General features: G+C 41.1%; 1 protein-coding gene across 1 annotated transcript in view; it reads right to left on the reverse strand.

Moving 5' to 3' along the window:
* The window catches only part of LOC128703112 (UDP-glycosyltransferase UGT5), a 51,627-nt gene that overhangs the window by 21,395 nt on the left and 11,754 nt on the right, over positions 1-18,478 (reverse strand). The window contains exons 4-6 of the mRNA XM_070103490.1: positions 4,525-4,758; positions 4,128-4,292; positions 3,716-3,935 (exon numbers count right to left, since the gene is read on the reverse strand). Coding sequence (XP_069959591.1) covers positions 3,716-3,935; positions 4,128-4,292; positions 4,525-4,758 — 619 coding nt within the window. The remainder of the gene's footprint in view (positions 1-3,715; positions 3,936-4,127; positions 4,293-4,524; positions 4,759-18,478) is intronic.

Here is an 18,478-nt window from a genome sequence, read left to right on the forward strand (position 1 = left end):
CTTAATAGATAGCGATCTACACAAATTTTATGACGCTTCCTTCTTTTCAGAGATTGATATTGCGCAGGCATATCATCAAGTTATGTTAGATCCTTCTTCTAAGCAGTACACCGCTTTTCCTACACACCAAGGACTGATGCAATATAGAACTATGCCCTTCGGTTTGGTAACTGCCTGTGCTACCTACGTGAGACTGATGAGAAAGGTCTTGGGTAATATGACAAATGTTTCAGTTTATTTTGATAACATTTACGTAATGACATCCACGTGGGGCGAGCATATCCAAACATTAACATCAGTTTTACGTAGGTTACGCTCACATGGCCTCACTGCCAAGCCGAAGAAATGCTTCCTTGGGTATAACAAGATTAGATATCTTGGACTGATACTTTCTGATAACTCTCTGCAGCCTCTCCCCAGTAAGATCAAAGCTTTATTAGAATTTAAATTCCCCAAAATCAAGAAGCTCATGCGTAGCTTTCTTGGTTCTGTAAATTTTTATGCACGGTTTATCCCAAACCTTACTGATCTTACAGGCATCTTATCCGACTTCCTTAAAAAGTCTGTGAAGGAACCTCTTGAACTTTCCGAAGTAGCTCGGGAAAAGTTTAATGAGATTAAAAGTATCTTTTCGAAAGACCCTATACTTAAGATTCCAGATATTAATAAAACATTTTGCTTAAGAACTGATGCCTCCAATACTGGCTTAGGTGCGGTGTTTCTACAATACCATGATGGTACTCCCTTCCCTGTATGCTTCCTAAGCCGGAAACTCCTTCCCGCAGAAACGAGATACTCCACAATAGAAAAGGAATGTTTAGCCCTTGTGTGGGGTATTGATTCAGTGGAAAATGTACTAGTTACTAGAATAACCGCTGATCATGTACCACAGCAAAAATTATCATTACTGGAAGAAATGAATGAACCAGTTGATAAGTTGTGGGATTTAGATGCGATAGGCATTGATGTAAATAAACCAAGCCCACAAGAGTCTCAGACTTATAACCAATATTTGGACACTGTCAAATATAAAGATGGACAGTATTGGGTTAGGTTACCATGGAAATTAAATCCACCACATCTGCCTAGCAATTATCGCATGGCTCTCGGACAAATGAAAGCACAAATACATGAGCTCAGGAAGAATCCAGAGCTACTGACTGTCTATGATAATATCATGCAAGAACAGTTGGACAATAAATTCATTGAGGAAGTAGTCGAAGATAAGTCGAAGACAGAAGCTCATTATCTCCCGCACCATGGAGTCAGAAAAGATTCTGAAACCACTCCACTACGTGTTGTATACAATTACAGCGCAAGTGCAAATAAAGATGTAGCAAGTCTTAATGACTGTCTGATGACCGGACCCTCACTAACTGAGAAGCTTGGAGACGTGCTTATGAAATTTCGCACAAATTCACAAGTCTACACGGCTGATATTTCCAAAGCTTTCTTAAGAATAGGACTACAAGAAATAGATAGAGGTTATACTTGATTCTTGTGGCCTGAAAATCCACATGATCCTCAAAGTCCTGTGAAAACTTATTTGTTTCAAATCAGTATTATTTGGTGCAACATTCTCTCCATTCTTACTAGAAGCTACTCTAAATACACATTTGAAGAAATCTGTAAGTATCTTCAAAGAAATCTTAAAGAAAAGTTTCATTGTGGACATTCTTTAAGGTACTGTGAATAAAGAGGAGGATTTGAAATCCTTATACTGAGACGCTAACAAAGAAATAAAAGAGGCAAATATGCCTCTCAGGATGTGGGATACTAATTCAACTCAATTAAGGGAACTTATCAAAGAAGATTTCCCTGAAACTGAAATTCCTGATTGCAACAATATGCTGGGACTTAATTGGAACACACAGGAAGATACTTTGAGTCTCAAAAGGATAAACAATAAATCATACAGTACACTCACTAAACGTAGTTTACTGTCAGAGGTATTACAATGTTTTGATCCTCTAGGACTCGTCTCACCAATTATCATTATTACTTTAATTCTTGCTCACACTGAGAGAGAGCCTTGTCAAATTACAGTAGGTGGAACCTAGACCCCCCAACTGACCCCAGTTGGCTTAGGCGAGTACTTGTGGCTGGCAGCATTGATACTCATTGTGGCGGCACTCCTGACGTCCTCGTTCCACTTTAGTTTTTTCTCTATATTTGTTTTAATCCAGAAAGTGTCTTAAACAAGGGGTGACCTAAATTGTGTAATGTCAGGATGGAGCCGACAGTAATTAATTCACACTCTCAGGTGAAAAGTCAGCACCAGCACCAGGACCAGCACCAAGCACCATCACCAGGCACCATTACCACCATCAACAACACTACCAACACTTCTACACCCCTATCACCAACACTATCACCAACACTATCACCAACACTATCACCGACACTGTCACCAACACTATCACCAAAACTATCACCAACACTGTCACCAACACTATCACCAAAACTATCACCAACACTATCACCGACACTGTCACCAACACTATCACCAACACTATCACCAACACTATCACCAACACTATCACCGACACTGTCACCAACACTATCACCAACACTATCACCAACACTATCACCAACACTATCAACGACACTGTCACCAACACTATCACCAACACTATCACCAACACTATCACCAACACTATCACCAACACTATCACCGACACTGTCACCAACACTATCATCAACACTATCACCGACACTGTCACCAACACTATCACCAACACTATCACCAACACTATCAACGACACTGTCACCAACACTATCACCAACACTATCACCAACACTATCACCAACACAATCACCGACACTGTCACCAACACTATCACCAACACTATCACCGACACTGTCACCAACACTATCACCAACACTATCACCAACAATATCACCAGCTCCCTCCTCACCACTATGTTTCATATTTATAAGGGAAAAGCTAAACCTGTAGGAGTTTTGCAGAGTGACGGGGAAAGAAAAGCATAAGAAGCACAGGTGTAATCTAAGATCAAGGCCCTCTCACCAGCATCAAGGCCCTCTCAACAGCATCAAGGACCTTCCTTGTCTAGTTGGTGATATACTAATCAAAATTTTAATAGCGATTTCTTTATTATAAAAATGCACACGAAACGAAATTTAAAGTTGAATATGTTTCTCTTCTTGTTCCTTATCTATATTAAAATTTAATTATTTTCTATGCAAAAAATTGCTGTCGTGAAGTGTATATTATAAATTAGGGAAGTAATATTCATTCTTCTCTTATGTGGCATCAGAGAAAATACTTATAACAGAGTTTTATCAGCATTCGTTATTTTAATTCAAACTGTCCGACTTCAAACTTAAGACTCGTGATGCACCAACCTTATTGGTTGTTTCTTCCTTGTTTTCACCACCGCCACAGAACAGTTTCTGATCACTTATTACAATCTTCTATAAGAAGGTATTAGGATTAAAATGTTTCCTTACAATGAATATTTTCCCGATATTTATTTTCTCTAAATTAATGGAATATGAGATGTAAGACTGAACATCAGATAGAATCAAAGTAGTGGGAACATCTAAAGCGTGTGTATTGTGAGTGAGAGACGCTAGTAGAATAGCTAAAAAAAAGACTGTGAAACTATGGTAAAAAAACTGATAACTAATAAAAAATATAGATAATATGTAGCGACTGTAAGTGAGGCTTCTAATGGAAGCTAAGACTCACCAAGAATATCTTGCTGGGGAAGCCACTTGCTGATCATCACGTTGTCAGGGACGTCCTCCAGTTCTCCTTCGTATTTCCAGATGACTCGCTGTGGCAGCCTGCGGAAAGCCTGGATGAAGAGGTCGCGGTACTGGACTGGCATTGACGAACTGCGCACAAACGATCCCAAACTGAAGTAAATTACGCCAGATCTTGATCCTGTGATCCATGATTCCAATTCCTGTAAAAAAGCCGTACTTTATCATCTTTTAATAAAAGAAATGCGCAGTGAAAGACAGGTGGGTCAGTAAGAGCAACAACAAACCTGAGTCTCTGATGACAGAATGATTGATCATGGGCAGGACCACTGATATTGGTTAAGGTGGCATAACGGAATGATATGACCATGGATCAGGTAGTCAGGACAACTCACCTGAGGCAGAGGGTTGGCAGGACGACAGTGCATGGCGCCCACCTCCACCTGTGAGGGCAGGAGAGGCAGTGGTGCGTTTATAGAAAAGTGACTGTTGAGCAGCGATAAACTCACGTTCCTCTCCAGGTCCAACAACAGTGGCAGCTCCGGGAACTGAGCTGAGATCTGAGGAATACCACCAATACTTTACAGTTGAGCCTGGGAGCAGGTCTGGCATTGCATCAAAATATCAAGATCCTTCTGTTGATCAAAGTAACATTAGCCTCCACTCACTATAGTAAAATTATAACTACACATTTATGAACCAGAAAAATATTATATTGATGATTCTGCTCATTTCCTGACGATTATCGGCTGCACCAGTCTAGAGTACTGTCTGTGATTGCATGTTACTCACAGCTTTTTGTATCAGTGGCAAAATGGTCCATTTCCGCCAGTAAAGCGCATGTCTAATGTGTGAGAAAGTATTGTAGAAGCGATGCCAGATGCTCAAGGGTCTTGGGTGGTCCTGCAAGAAATGAGGAACGTAGGCTGGGTTAGGAACGTTGCCCAGAACCGAGCTCATGCGTGGTTCCATCCCTGACGTTGAAACGGTAATGAAGGGAACTTCGTGCAGGAAGGGATATGCAACCTGTGGAAGACCGAGTTCTGTTATCCACAGAAAATTAAATTTAACCAACACTTTCATATACGATTCCAGAATTTCCGTAACTCTTTTCAGTACACATAACATGGAGTTAGTCAGCAACAGATTTATCATCTTTCCTAATTCCAGGGTTTCTAGTAACATTTCTAAGGTACAAAACAGTCATCAACAAGTCCTCCAAGTAACAAATACAAATAAAATATTTATTTTCTGCAATATTCAGGTAATATAGCTTACATATAATAAAATATTTTCAGGCACAAAGAAAGCAACTAGAATGTGGCGCATTTCTGACATATGTTGGCTGATATGTTCACCATTACTCTAAACACTCAAAGCATGTCAAGGAAAGCGTTCACCTTTGTTCCTACGAACACTGTGTCTATGCACCTCCGAGATTTATGATTAAAGGTAATTATTGTCAAATGAATTACAGATTGTTTTCAGTCAAATAACATATTGCGACTGACCTGAATTTCGACCCGAGTTGTCTAGTCAGCCTCTCTGGACGCTAGCTAAATTCTCAACACCCTAAACCAATAAACTACTGAGGAAGTGGTTTAGAGCGTCTAACATAAGAACATAAGATCATAAGAAAGAAGGAGCACTGCAACAGGTCTACTGACCCATGCGGAGCAGCTCCATGTCCCCCCCCCCGGATTAGACCAATGACCCACCCCCCGGATTATCCCAATGACCCACCCAGTCTGGTCATCCCCACTCAAGGATGGAGTACTGTACCAGACCCAGCAGCACAAGCTAGTCAGGTCCAACTCACACCCACCCACACCCACTCATGTATTTATCTAACCTATTTTTAAAACTACACAACGTTTTAGCCTCAATACTGTGCTTGGGAGCTTGTTCCACTCATCCACAACTCTATTACCAAACCAGTGCTTTCCTATATCCTTCCTGAATCTGAATTTTTCCAACTTGAAACCATTGCTGCGGGTCTTCTCTTTGCTGGAAATTTTCAGCACACTATTTACATCCCCTTTATTTATTCCTGTTTTCCATTTATACACCTCGATCATATCCCCCCGAATTCTACGCCTTTCGAGAGAGTGCAGATTCAGGGCCATCAGTCTATCCTCATAGGGAAGATTTCTGATACATGGGATCATCTTTGTCATCCTCCTTTGTACGTTTTCCAGAGCATTTATATCCTTTCTTTAACACGGTGACCAGAACTGAGCAGCATAGTCTAAGTGAGGCCTAACCAAGGATATATAGAGTTGAAGAACAACCTGAGGACTTCTATTATTTATACTTCTAGATGTGAAGCCAAGAATTCTGTTAGCTTTATTGCGAACACTAATGCACTGTTGTCTTGGTTTTAGGTTACTGCTAACCAGAACTCCTAAATCCTTTTCGCAATCGGTAGTATTAAGATCTACATTATTTAGTTTATATGTGGCATGGTTATTTAACTGTCCAACATTTAGAACTTGGCATTTGTCAATATTAAACTGCATCTGCCACTTCTCCGACCATTGCATCAGTCTATTCAAATCATCCTGGAGTGCTCTAATGTCCTCGTTAGAATGAATTGGACGGCCTATTTTGGTGTCATCAGCAAATTTGCTTATGTCGGTATTTATTCCCTCATCTATGTCGTTTATGTAAATTGTGAACAACAACGGGCCCAACACTGACCCCTGAGGAACACCGCTTGTGACGTGCCCCCATTCTGATTTCTCCCCATTTATGCAAACACTCTGCTGTCTATTTGTCAGCCATGCCTCTACCCAGGAAAAATTTTCTCCTCCTATTCCGTGTGCCCTAAGTTTCCTCAATAGCCTCTGGTGTGGAACTTTATCGAAAGCCTTAGTGAAGTCCATATACACAATATTATATTCATTACCATGATCTACCTCCTCAAACACCTTAGTGAAAAAAGTTAGTAAATTCGTAAGACAGGAACGCCCCTTTGTAAAACCGTGTTGAGAATCATTAATCAATCTGTGCCTGTCAAGATGGCTACGAATTGCTTCGGGAATTATTGATTCCATAAATTTTCCCACTATGGAGGTAAGGCTTATTGGTCTATAGTTCAAGCCAAGGACCTCTCACCTGCTTTGTAAACAGGAATTACATTTGCCATTTTCTACTTATCAGGCACTATGCCAGTTTGTAGTGATATGTTAAAAAGATTAGCCAAAGGTATGCTAAGTTCCTCTTTACATTCCTTTAACGCCCTTGCGAACAGTTCATCAAGACCTGGGGATTTGTTAGGTTTTAGTTTCACTATTTGTCCGAGGACCATGTCACTAGTTACCGCAATCGTACATAGTTTATCATCATCCTGTTCTACGTAATCTATTATTTCAGGAATATCGCTAGTATTTTCCTAGGTGAAAACTGAGAGGAAGTAGGTATTTAGAATTTCACACATATCCTTATCACTGTCAGTGATCTGACCAGAGTTACTCTTAAGTTGGCCAATCTTGTCTCTAATCTTACTTCTGTATATCTGAAAGAACCCTTTTGGGTTAGTCTTTGAATCCCTTGCGACCTTAGCCTCATAATCTCTTTTTGCTTTTCTTATTCCTTTCTTTATTTCTCTTTTTAATTCAATATATTGATTTCTTAACTGCCCATCCCCTCTTTTGATACGCCTATATATGCCTCTCTTTTGACCAATGAGATGTTTTAATCTATTGTTCATCCATTTGGAATCATTTTTGTTAGATCTAATTTCCCTACTCGGAAAAAAAGTTGTCTGGGCAGCTAGAACTATGCTCTGAAAAACGTCATATTGGCAACCAAGATCACTTAATTGACTCATAGTTAGGACATCCCAATTTAGCTCACCCAAGTAATTTTTCAGTCCCATGAAGTCGGCCAAGCGAAAATCTGGGACAGAGATTTGATTGCAGTTATCTAGGTAATTCCATGATATATTGAAGCTAAGTGATTTGCGATCACTTTCCCCAAGCTCATAATTAACCTCAAGATTATTAGTTAGTGACTCTTTGTTGGCAAGAACCAAGTCAAGCAGATTGCTTCCTCTAGTTGGTTCTGTCACAACCTGTTCTAAAAAGCAATCCTGAACCGTATCAAGAAAGTCACTAGACTCAAGATTTCCTGTCATATTGTTCCAATCAATTTGTCTAAAGTTAAAATCTCCTATTATCACAACATTTTCATATCTAGATGCCTTATGAGTTTCGTCCAATAACAGCTTACTGTCCTCCCTATCAAGGTTTGGGGGACTATAAATCACACCCAAAATAAATTTGTCACGACCCTCGAGAAACTGTAGCCAAACCGATTCTGTGTTCGACGTTTCTAATCTTATATCATGTCTAATACAACAATTTAAATTTTCTCTGACATACATCGCCACACCACCACCCTTCCTGTTGACCCTATCAGTGTGGATTAGTTTATAAACCTGTATGTTGCATTCAGAAGGCATTTCTCTATCTTTCAGGTTGTACCAGGTCTGTTATACATACACTTGCAAGTAATTTTAGCTAATCTATCTTATTTCTTAGACTCCTACTATTTGTATAGTAAACCTTAAGGGAGCTAGTCACTCGTTGCCCTCTACTATCTCTCTTTGTTTGTTGATCAGTTGATTTGCCATTACTAGCAACTTTATTTTGAATATTGTCTTTTAAACATATCCCTGAGGTATACCGGTAATAACTGCTGTTGTTAACCCTAATGCTGCAGCCTGATTGTTTCCCACAAACACCCATACCTCTATAATCTATCAGTTTAAATTCCTAGACAAGTCATCAATTGCCCTCTCAATTGAATTGGCTAATGCAACCACTCCATCCCCAGAGAGATGAACCCCATCCCTTGCATACATATCACGTTTGCCAAAGAAAAGGTCCCAGTTATCAATGAATGGGATTGCAAGTTCCTTGCAGTACCTGTCTTGCCAGCGATTTATACCAATTGCCCTAGACATCCATTCATTGCCCACTCCCTTTCTAGGCAAGATGCTACATATGACTGGGATCCCTCCCTTAGACCTAACTACTTCTATGGCTGATCTGTACTTATCCAGCAGCTCCTCTCTCCTGCCCTTCCCAATGTCATTACCCCCAGCACTAAGACAGATAATGGGCTTGTTCCCATTACCTGCCATAATATTTTCCAACCTGTTGAAGGATCAGTAATGGAAGGAGAAGAGGGATTATAAATGAGTAAATTCAAGGATTATGTGGATGAAAATTAGGGGTCGGATGCAAAAAGTGGGTCATAGTAAGGATGTATGCGCCTGGAGAAGAGAGGAGTGTAGAGGAGAGGGAGAGATTTTGGGAGATTTTAAGCGAATGTATAGGAACCTTTGAACTAAGTGAGAGAGTAATTGTGGTAGAGGGGAACCCTTTGATTGAAATTTGTATAGAAAGGGGCTTAGTTATAGGAAATACATATTTCAAGGAAAAGAGGGCAAATAAGAATACAATATATGATGTAGGGCATAATGACATTACTTTGTTGGATTATGTATTGGTAGATAAAAGACTGTTGAGTAGACTTCAGGATGTACATGTTTGTAAAGGGGCCACAGATATATCAGGTCACTTTTTTGTTGTAGCTACTGTGAGAGAAAAAGGTAGATGAGATACAAGGAAAATAGAAGCAGCAAGTAAGAGAGAGGTGAAGGTGTATAAAGTAAAAGAAGAGGCAGTTAGGATAAGATATAAACAACTATTGGAGGATAGATGGACTAGTGAGAGTATAGGTAATGGGGTCGAAAATATATGGGGTAGATTTAAAAATGTAGTGTTAGAGTGTCCAGCAGAAGTTTGTGGTTACAGGAAAGTGCGTGTTCAAGGGAAGAAGAGTGACTGATGGAATGATGATGTAAAGAGAGTAATAAGTTAGAAAAAGATAACATATGAGAGGTTTTTACAAAGTTTAAGTGATGCACATAGAGGAGAGTATAGTGAGAGAAAAAGAGAGGTTAAGAGAGTGGTGAAACAATGTAAACAGAGAGCAAATGAGAGAGTGGGTGAGATGTTATCAACAAATTTTGTTGAAAATAAGAAAAAGTTTTGAAGTGAGATTAATAAGTTGATGAAACCTAAAGAACAAATGGATTTGACAGTTAAAAATAGGAGAGGAGAGTTATTAAATAGAGAGTTAGATGGAGAGAATATTTTGAGGAATTGTTAAATGTTGATGAAGATAGGGAGTGATTTTGTATATAGGACAAGGAGGAATAATATCTTGTAGGAGTGAAGAAGAGCCAATTGTGAGTGTGGGGGAACTTTGTGAGGCAGTAGGTAAAATGAAAGGGAGTAAGGCAGCTTGGAATTGATGGGATAAAGATAGAAATGTTAAAAGCAGGTGGGGATATAGTTTTGGAGTGGTTGGTGCTACAATTTAATAAATGTATGGATAAGAGTAAGTGTTATGACCAAGGTCATAATGAGATTAATTTATATATGTATTATCCACTTAATATTATACTCGGGGTTTCTTTAATATTAGCTAAATTAAAGATTCTACTAGTTTATAATATTATCTGATTTAGGAATATACCGGGGTATGATGTGTATATATATATATATATATATATATATATATATATATATATATATATATATATATATATATATATATATATATATATATATATATATATATATATGCATATATATATATATGTATTTTGAGTAATGTGTTAGGTAGGTAGGTAACAGCTGGCTAAGAGTTGAAACAAGATATGTCCTTGGAGGGTAGTTTAGCCTACTCTTCCCTCTCAACTTTGGAGAGTTGATGTCATGCAGGGATTAACTGTGTTAGTTCAGTTCGCTCTCTCTGCCGACTCAGTGTGCATTGACTGAGCTACCCGTCCAGTACTCCACCTTATTCTCACTTGGATAGAGAATTGTGTTGTAGAAACTCCTGAACCAGTTTGAGGTTTATTCTGAAGTGAAGTCTGCGGACAGTTATATATTGTTACCCTCAGTTTACGATGTGACAACCTGTGCCAAGCTTAGAACTTTGTGCTATATTCCTTATGCCAGGGAGTTACTCAGTGAAAGTGTTACTTCTCAATGTATGTACCTGCGTACAAGTAATGTCACTATTGAGGAAGCAGTAATATTCCTCTGATCATTAACAAGTGTAGTGACGATATTGACAGAGGGGGTCTATGATGTACATTCTATTTAAGAGTTTTCTTGTGCGAATGAAAGTTTCTGACAGTGATATTTAATAAATATTTGTGAATATCTAAAAAGTGTTTAAGCTTTTAAATAAAAAGAGACTAAGAAAAGACTGAGTAACTATTATTTGTGCCTTACATTTCTAAGTTTGGAAGTATCTTCTAATTCTATGAAGTGTATTGTTACGGTGTGCACTAACCTGGCTAAAGATTAAGATTCAAACCGTAACAAGTGGGGGCCTGTCCAGGATCTTTGAACTTCTTGACCATGGATCGTGACATATCACAGTTGGTGAAGGACTTGACTCCAGATACGCTGAAGACTTTACCACTACAACAATTCTGGCAAGTGGCTAGAAATTTGGGAGTTTCTTATAACAATCGTTATACAACGAGTACCGTCCATCCCATAATACAGAACATATTGTTTTGTCAGGCCTCTGACACTGTTCCAATGTTGGAATCGCATGGCAAGACACCCTCGGAGGAATCTTTGTCCATAGGAGTAGCTCATTTGGTCGCTTCATTTGAAGGCCTCACTTTGGGAGCAGAGGCTATGTCTCGAGACAACGTGCCACCTGATTCGTGTAATGAGAGCCCATTAGCCAGCCCAGGTCATGTGAGGACGACCGGAGATAGAGCTCGTCCCAAGCTTCGCCTAGAGGGACACACTCCTCCCACTCCTATCTCACTCGAACACTTTCAACGTCTGGAATATCTTATGAAGTTGCAAACAGAGCAACTGGAATCCCAGCGCCTGCTGTATAAAGAAGAGTTCAAGAGGGAAAACATCCGATTCGAGAGGCAAAAAGAGAAGGAAAAGAGTAAGTCGTCTGCTACTCCAACCTTGACCTTTGATCTGCACAGGGCTGCCTCATTAGTGCCCAGGTTTTGTGAAACAGACTTGGACACTTCGACATGAACACTGACGATTACAGGAACAAAATGCTCAATCTACTTAATGACCCAGATACCTACAAACCTCTCACAACTAACCAAGTGGACAACCTTACTAAAACTTTTCTTCAAAGGACTCGCCGCATTCTGAGGGGCTCAGAACAAGGGAAGAAACTTCTGCACACCATGCCCAGCAACCCCAGACCTGCCAGAATGTATGGCCTGCCAAAGACTCACAAGCCTGGTATCCCACTGAGGCCCATATCCTCGGGAATAGGCAGTGCTCCCCACCAGCTCTCAGGAATTCTCGCCAAACACCTCTCTAAACTCTTGGGCACTATCAGTCCAGCACATCTCAAACACTCGGGTGATCTTCTCAATCGCATTCGCAACATCAACATCAGGAACAAGAAACTTTCCAGCCTTGACGTGACTTCCCTATTCACCAAAGTACCTACTACACAAGCCATCGATCTCTTGCGCAGGAAAATTGACGATTCACTTGATCTTCCCATTCCAGCCAGCGATTTCATCGACCTTGTTGAACTATGTGTTGGCTTTACGTGTTTCTCCTTCGAAAATCACCTCTTTCAGCAGACTTTTGGACTACCCATGGGTTCGCCACTCAGTGCAGTCCTGGCGAACTTATACATGGAACATCTAGAAGCCGAACGTTTCTCCACCATTATTCCTTCGTCTGTCACCTGGCTCCGTTATGTTGACGACATTCTCCTCATAACTCCTAAACGCTTCAACGTTCAAGCTCTCCAAGACAAGCTCAACCAGGTCGAGCCTTCAATCCAGTTCACACTTGAAGAAGAAGTCGACAACACTCTTCCTTTCCTTGATGTTCTGCTCTGCAAAGCTGACCACGAACTTCGTTTTAAAGTCTATCGAAAACCCACCAACCAAAACGATCTTCTCCACTTCTACTCTCACCACGACACCAGAACCAAACGTGGTGTGATTATAGGCTTCTTCCTACGTGCACTCAGAATCTGCAGCAATGAGTTCCTTGAGGAAGAATGCACTATAATTGAACAAGTATTTTCCAAACTCCACTATCCTAGTCACTTCATCAGAGACTGCAGACGGCGGGCATTAAACATCTTCAACACACCCAGAGAAGACACTGCCGAGAAGAGATACATAGTCCTCCCCAACAACTCCATTGTCAAACATGTTTCCAACATCTTTGCCAAAACATCACTCCAAGTATCTACCTCCACAACCACGACCATCAAGGACATCACCAGTAGTAGACAGGACAAGCCTCCATCCTCTGCAGGGGTATACATAATCCCTTGTAATGACTGCAACAAATTATATGTGGGCGAAACATCAAGAGACCTCCAAACACGCATTTCAGAACACCAATATGCAAGCAGGACTGACGATACAAGGAATGCCTGTGTACAGCATCGCAATTCACACAACCATTTAATTAACTACAGAAACTCAAGACTTATAGCCACAGAAGACAACACTCAATACAGAAGAATCATGGAATCATCGCTTATCTCTATAACCAACAATTTCAACCAGAACAATGGCTTCTATAACATAGCTGAACCACTCGCCAAGAAACTTCTTCATCGCTATCCCACATAAGAACATAGAACACTGCAGAAGGTCTACAACTTGTCCAATACCCCTGCCAAGCTACCCAAGACTCTATAACCCCACCCGGTGGATCATCAGATGCAGCATTCTTCACCTGACCTCAACATTCTGACTATAAATACTCTCGTACCTTCCAACCCCAGGTAGATCCGTGTGTGACTTGAGAAAGCCCACTGTGTGGGTGAAACGTTGTCAATAAAGGATCACATTATACTGCATTTGTGTTTATATTTCCACATTTGAGAATCAGTCACGAGGGATGAGATGGCCTCGTGAACATTGGGCTTCCTTACTTCACACCACACTTAAGGGTAAGGCTCAGTCATGTACTGCAGCTCTCCCGTATGACAAGTATGCAGATTACGAGGCAGTTAAGAAAATCATTTTAAAGGAGTATGACTTACTTCCTGTAAGTTATCAGCGCACCTTCCTCTCTCTACGAAGACTGCCCGGCCAAACCTGGGTAGAATTTGCCTGGCAAAAGAAGGTGGCTCTAGAGCGATGGCTGAGGTCATCTGGGTGTGATACTATTGAGCGTCTGATACAGTTGATCTTACAAGAAGAATTTCAGAACTCTCTGACGGGCGATGTACGCTCCTTTGTCATCGAACACCAGACTGCAGATGTGTTGGCCTCTGCTTCTCTAGCTGATCACTTCGAGATAACCTCTCAATTGACAAAGGAAAAAGGGTCTAGAGAGAAAGCCAGGTATGTTCTTCTAAGAGTCAGCCCTTCTCTCCTAGGAAAACGGATCAGCAGACCTCTCCTTCTCATTCAGCAAAAGCCTACTCGAGTGTCGTACATGGTAATGGTAAAGGAAGACCATCATAGGAGATGAATACATCAAGAAGAGGCCCAACTTGCTCTTATTGCCAGAAACCAGGCCATTGGAGGTGCTCATGTTTCCAATTGAATCGAGACCGTAGGCGGTCAGGTTCGAAAACATTGCCTGTACAGATGATGTCTTCCTCAAAATCGAAGTGCCTAATTCCCTTCGAGTTGTTCGCAGACAAACTTTCGGAAGCCATGTTGCCTTACTTCTTTAAGGGTAAGGCTGGAATTACACAGGACCAAATGGTGGACATAGTATCCTATCGGGATACGGGAAGCTACCTGACCTTACTGAGAAAAGAAGTACTTCCTCTAAATGATGACATCTATATTAACCTGGATGTTCTGCTAGAAGGATACGGTGGCGCCATCACGAGAGTACCCCTTCATAAGGTGTATGTGAACATAGATTCATATCAAGGTGAAGCTGTTGCGGGCCTTTCTGATACTGATTTTCCCATTAAGAGTGTGGATCTATTGGTGGGTAATGAGTTAGGAAGAGGAGGAATTTGCCGAGAACCTTGTGTTATAGAGAAGTTCTCTGGAGAGAATTACGCCATTGAAGGGTGTAAGGAAGATCTTCGTCTATTCCCTCTTACAGCTATAACAAGGGCTATGGGTAAAAATTTGGAACCACTGCCTACTCCTGATGAACCCTCAGATTGGGGTTTGGATGCTCTGTTCAGTGCCGATGATCAACCCAAAGTCGAAAATCAGCCTCCAAAATCCCAAGTGGTAGATTTTGCCCCATTACAGAGTAACGACTTTAATCGGGAAAATTTAGTGAAAGAACAGCTTGAAGACCCGTCGCTGAAACAGGCAAGTGATCAAGCGCTTACTGAGATGGAAGCTGCGGGTAAGGAAGAATGTTTTTATTACTCTGACGGTATCCTGATGAAGAAATTTCCGTCGACTTCAGTTAATTCATGTCTCAAGCCAAAACAGCTTTTGGTTTTACCTGTCAGATTTCGGGAGTTAGTGTTGGAAGTGGCACATTCTAGCCCCATGGGCGGACATTTGGGAATAAGAAATACTGTAGGAAAATTAGCCCGATATTTCTTCTGGCCCAAGATGAAGGATACCATGACTGAGTACTTGAGAAACTGCTATTTGCCAGCTCATTGGAAAGCCTGCACAAAAGCCTCCTCCTGCGCCCCTCTTACCTATTGCCGTAGAAGGCGAACCCTTCTCTTGGCCCGTAGTAGACTGTGTGGGACCTCTCCCATAAACTAGGCTTGGCAACCATCTTCTTACTATAATGGATACGACTACTCGGTATCCAGAGGCTGTGCCCCTACGCAAGATTAGTGCTAAGGCTATTGTGAGAGTTCTATTTAGATTCTTCGTACAGTTCGGATTCCCTAAGGAGATTCAATCTGACAGAGGGACGAATTTCACATCAAAGATTTTATGTGAAGCTATGTCCAGGGTCGGAGTTAAACCCATTGTTTCAACAGCATATAGACCCCAAACCCAGGATGTCATTGAGGGGTTTCACCAAACCCTTAAGATCATGATGAGGGCATACTGTGAGCAGTTCTCAAAAGACTGGGATGATGGTATTCCTTTCCTCCTTAGGATATAGTCCTTTTGAGCTTATTTATGGCCATGCAGTCAGAGGACCATTAGTAATGCTAAAGGACGTATGGTCTGGGAAAGTGGAGCCTTCTTTATGCTTGTCTCCCACGGCCATGCAAGAACACTTGGTTTTTACTCGGCAATTGGCCGCTGACAACTTCAGACAAGCTCAAAACCCTATGAAACAACGTTATGACAAGACTGCTGTTGAGTGTTCATTAAATGTGGGAGACAAAGTGTTAGCTTTAAAGCCGGTGCCAGGCCATACCTTGCAACCCAAGTATGAGGGTCCAATGGAGGTGATAAAGAAGTTGAGTAAGGTAAATTATGTGGTAAGAACACCAGGAAGAAGAAAGTCTACTCGAACTTACCATATAAATCAGCTAAAGAAATACTACGAAGGGCTTGTCCCTGTGGCTGCGGTGAGGACACAAGAAGGTGACCTAAGTAAAGAAGATTGTTCACGTGGAGTAGAGATAAGACTGAAGAACAAGGAAATAATGGAAACCTTAGATAATTATCTCGGTAACTTAGAAAAGGAAAGAGCAAGTGAAATCCGAGACTTGGTTTACACCTATAGAAGTCTCTTTGGAGATATCCCCAGACAGTGCACCATGGGGATCCATGATGTGGACGTGCAAGGAGCTGCTCCGGTTAAACAAGCTCTGTATAGTCAGCCCAGTAAAGAATAAATTTCTGAGGGAGGAAATAAGTTTCCTGTTGAATCATGGTTTGATTGAACATAGCAAGAGCCCTTGGGCTTCACCGTGTGTCCTTGTACCCAAGTCGGACGGTTCATTTAGAATGTGTACCGACTATCGAAGAATAAATTCCCTAACGGTGCCTGATGGATTCCCCCTTCCTAGGGTTGACGACCTAATAGACAGTATCTCCAGTGCTAAGTATGTCAGTCGTTTGGACCTCCTGCGTGGTTATTATCAGGAGCCGTTATCGCCACGAGCGCAGGAGATTTCTTCTTTCACCGTGCCTGGAGGCTGTTTAACTACAGGATGATGCCCTTCGGGCTCTACAACGCAGCCTCGACCTTCCAGAGGCTTATGAATCAGCTGACGTATGACTTGGAAGGAACGGAAGCCTACCTAGATGATCTGGTAGTATTCAGCGATGACTGGCCTCAACACCTGATTCGGCTGGAAGCGCTCTTGAAAAGGCTGGATGAACACAATTTTACCGTCAACCTTGCCAAGTGTGAGTTTGGTCAGGCCCAGATCAAATATCTCGGATTTAATATAGGACAAGGCACGGTTGCCCCCGTCAATGCGAAGATTCTTGATATTATGGATTTTCCCGCTCCGCAAGAGGAGAAAGGTGTAGAGAGGTTCCTAGGGATGGCCGGTTACTACCGCCGGTTTTGCCCTAATTTTTCGCAAGTGGCAGCGCCCCTGTTTGAACTTACAAGTTCTAAAGTTCCTTTTAAATGGACGGCTACAAGTGAGTTAGCCTTTACTCGTCTAAAGCGTCTACTTGGTTCCTCTCCAGTTCTACAGAGTCTGGTGTTCGACGCTCCCTTTACTTTACAAGTGGATGCCAGCGAGTATGCAGTCGGTGCTGTTCTTCTACAACCTTCCTCCTCTTCTGATCTTTTACACCCAGTCTGTTATTTTTCTGCAAAATTGAAACCCCATCAATTAAGTTATGCAACCGTTGAAAAGGAGGCACTAGCACTGGTCTTAGCCTTGGAATACTTGAGGTCTATCTCGGGACTACCCCTCATTAAATTAGAGTAAAAACAGATCATAATCCCTTAACCTTTTTAAACACCATGAAGGCTAAGAATGCTAGAATACAAAGATGGTCCCTTAGGATACAACCTTTTTCTATAAGTATTAACCACATTAGAGGAGCTGATAACATGATTGCTGACGCTCTGTCCCGTCCTTAAGACATGTTATTAAATTTGAGTTTACAAAAGGGGGGATTTATGGTACATTTTTATAGAGATGTATTTGTTTAATGCATTTTCTTAATACTATTTGTTTACTTAGAGTTATCTGATTCTTGTAACCACTGAGGAGACCTGTCACGTAAGCCACCATATGGTATCCAGAACTTGTTTCTGCGGTGGCAGTCTCCTGTAGTCTTACCCTGACTTCTCCTGCTACCAAGGGTCACTTAAGACCTCTTTATGGGAAACACCTCTTCTACCAGAAGCTCTGGTTACGTGGTGTCTACACATACGTGGTTTGGCGACACAAGACTTTAAATTTTCTTATTGGAGAAGAAACATTTGTCATCAGGGTCTTTGTCAGAGGAATGAAATGTATTCTGGTTTATATTCTATTTTTGAAGTCCTCTTTTACGGCGAAGTTTAGTCGTCGAAAGTTTTTTTTTTTTTTTTTATATTTTATTTAAAACATGACATTACAAAAATATAATATGTAAAACTCATTTAAGTCTATAAATTAACACAATCCTCCCTACAGCTAACATTACACACCACACTTACAACTCCGTGTGGGTACACCCCCCACTCCCTGCTCCCTCATCCTATCACTTAACCCAAACCTGTTGGAGCTACTCAACAGAATTACATGATATGAACAACACTTTTATACACATCCCTGGAAATGGTACTTAATAATCACCTACAGACCATGCAATTCATCGCACTGAACA

Source organism: Cherax quadricarinatus, chromosome 85, assembly GCF_038502225.1.
Source record: "Cherax quadricarinatus isolate ZL_2023a chromosome 85, ASM3850222v1, whole genome shotgun sequence".
Taxonomy (NCBI): Eukaryota; Metazoa; Arthropoda; class Malacostraca; order Decapoda; family Parastacidae; genus Cherax; species Cherax quadricarinatus.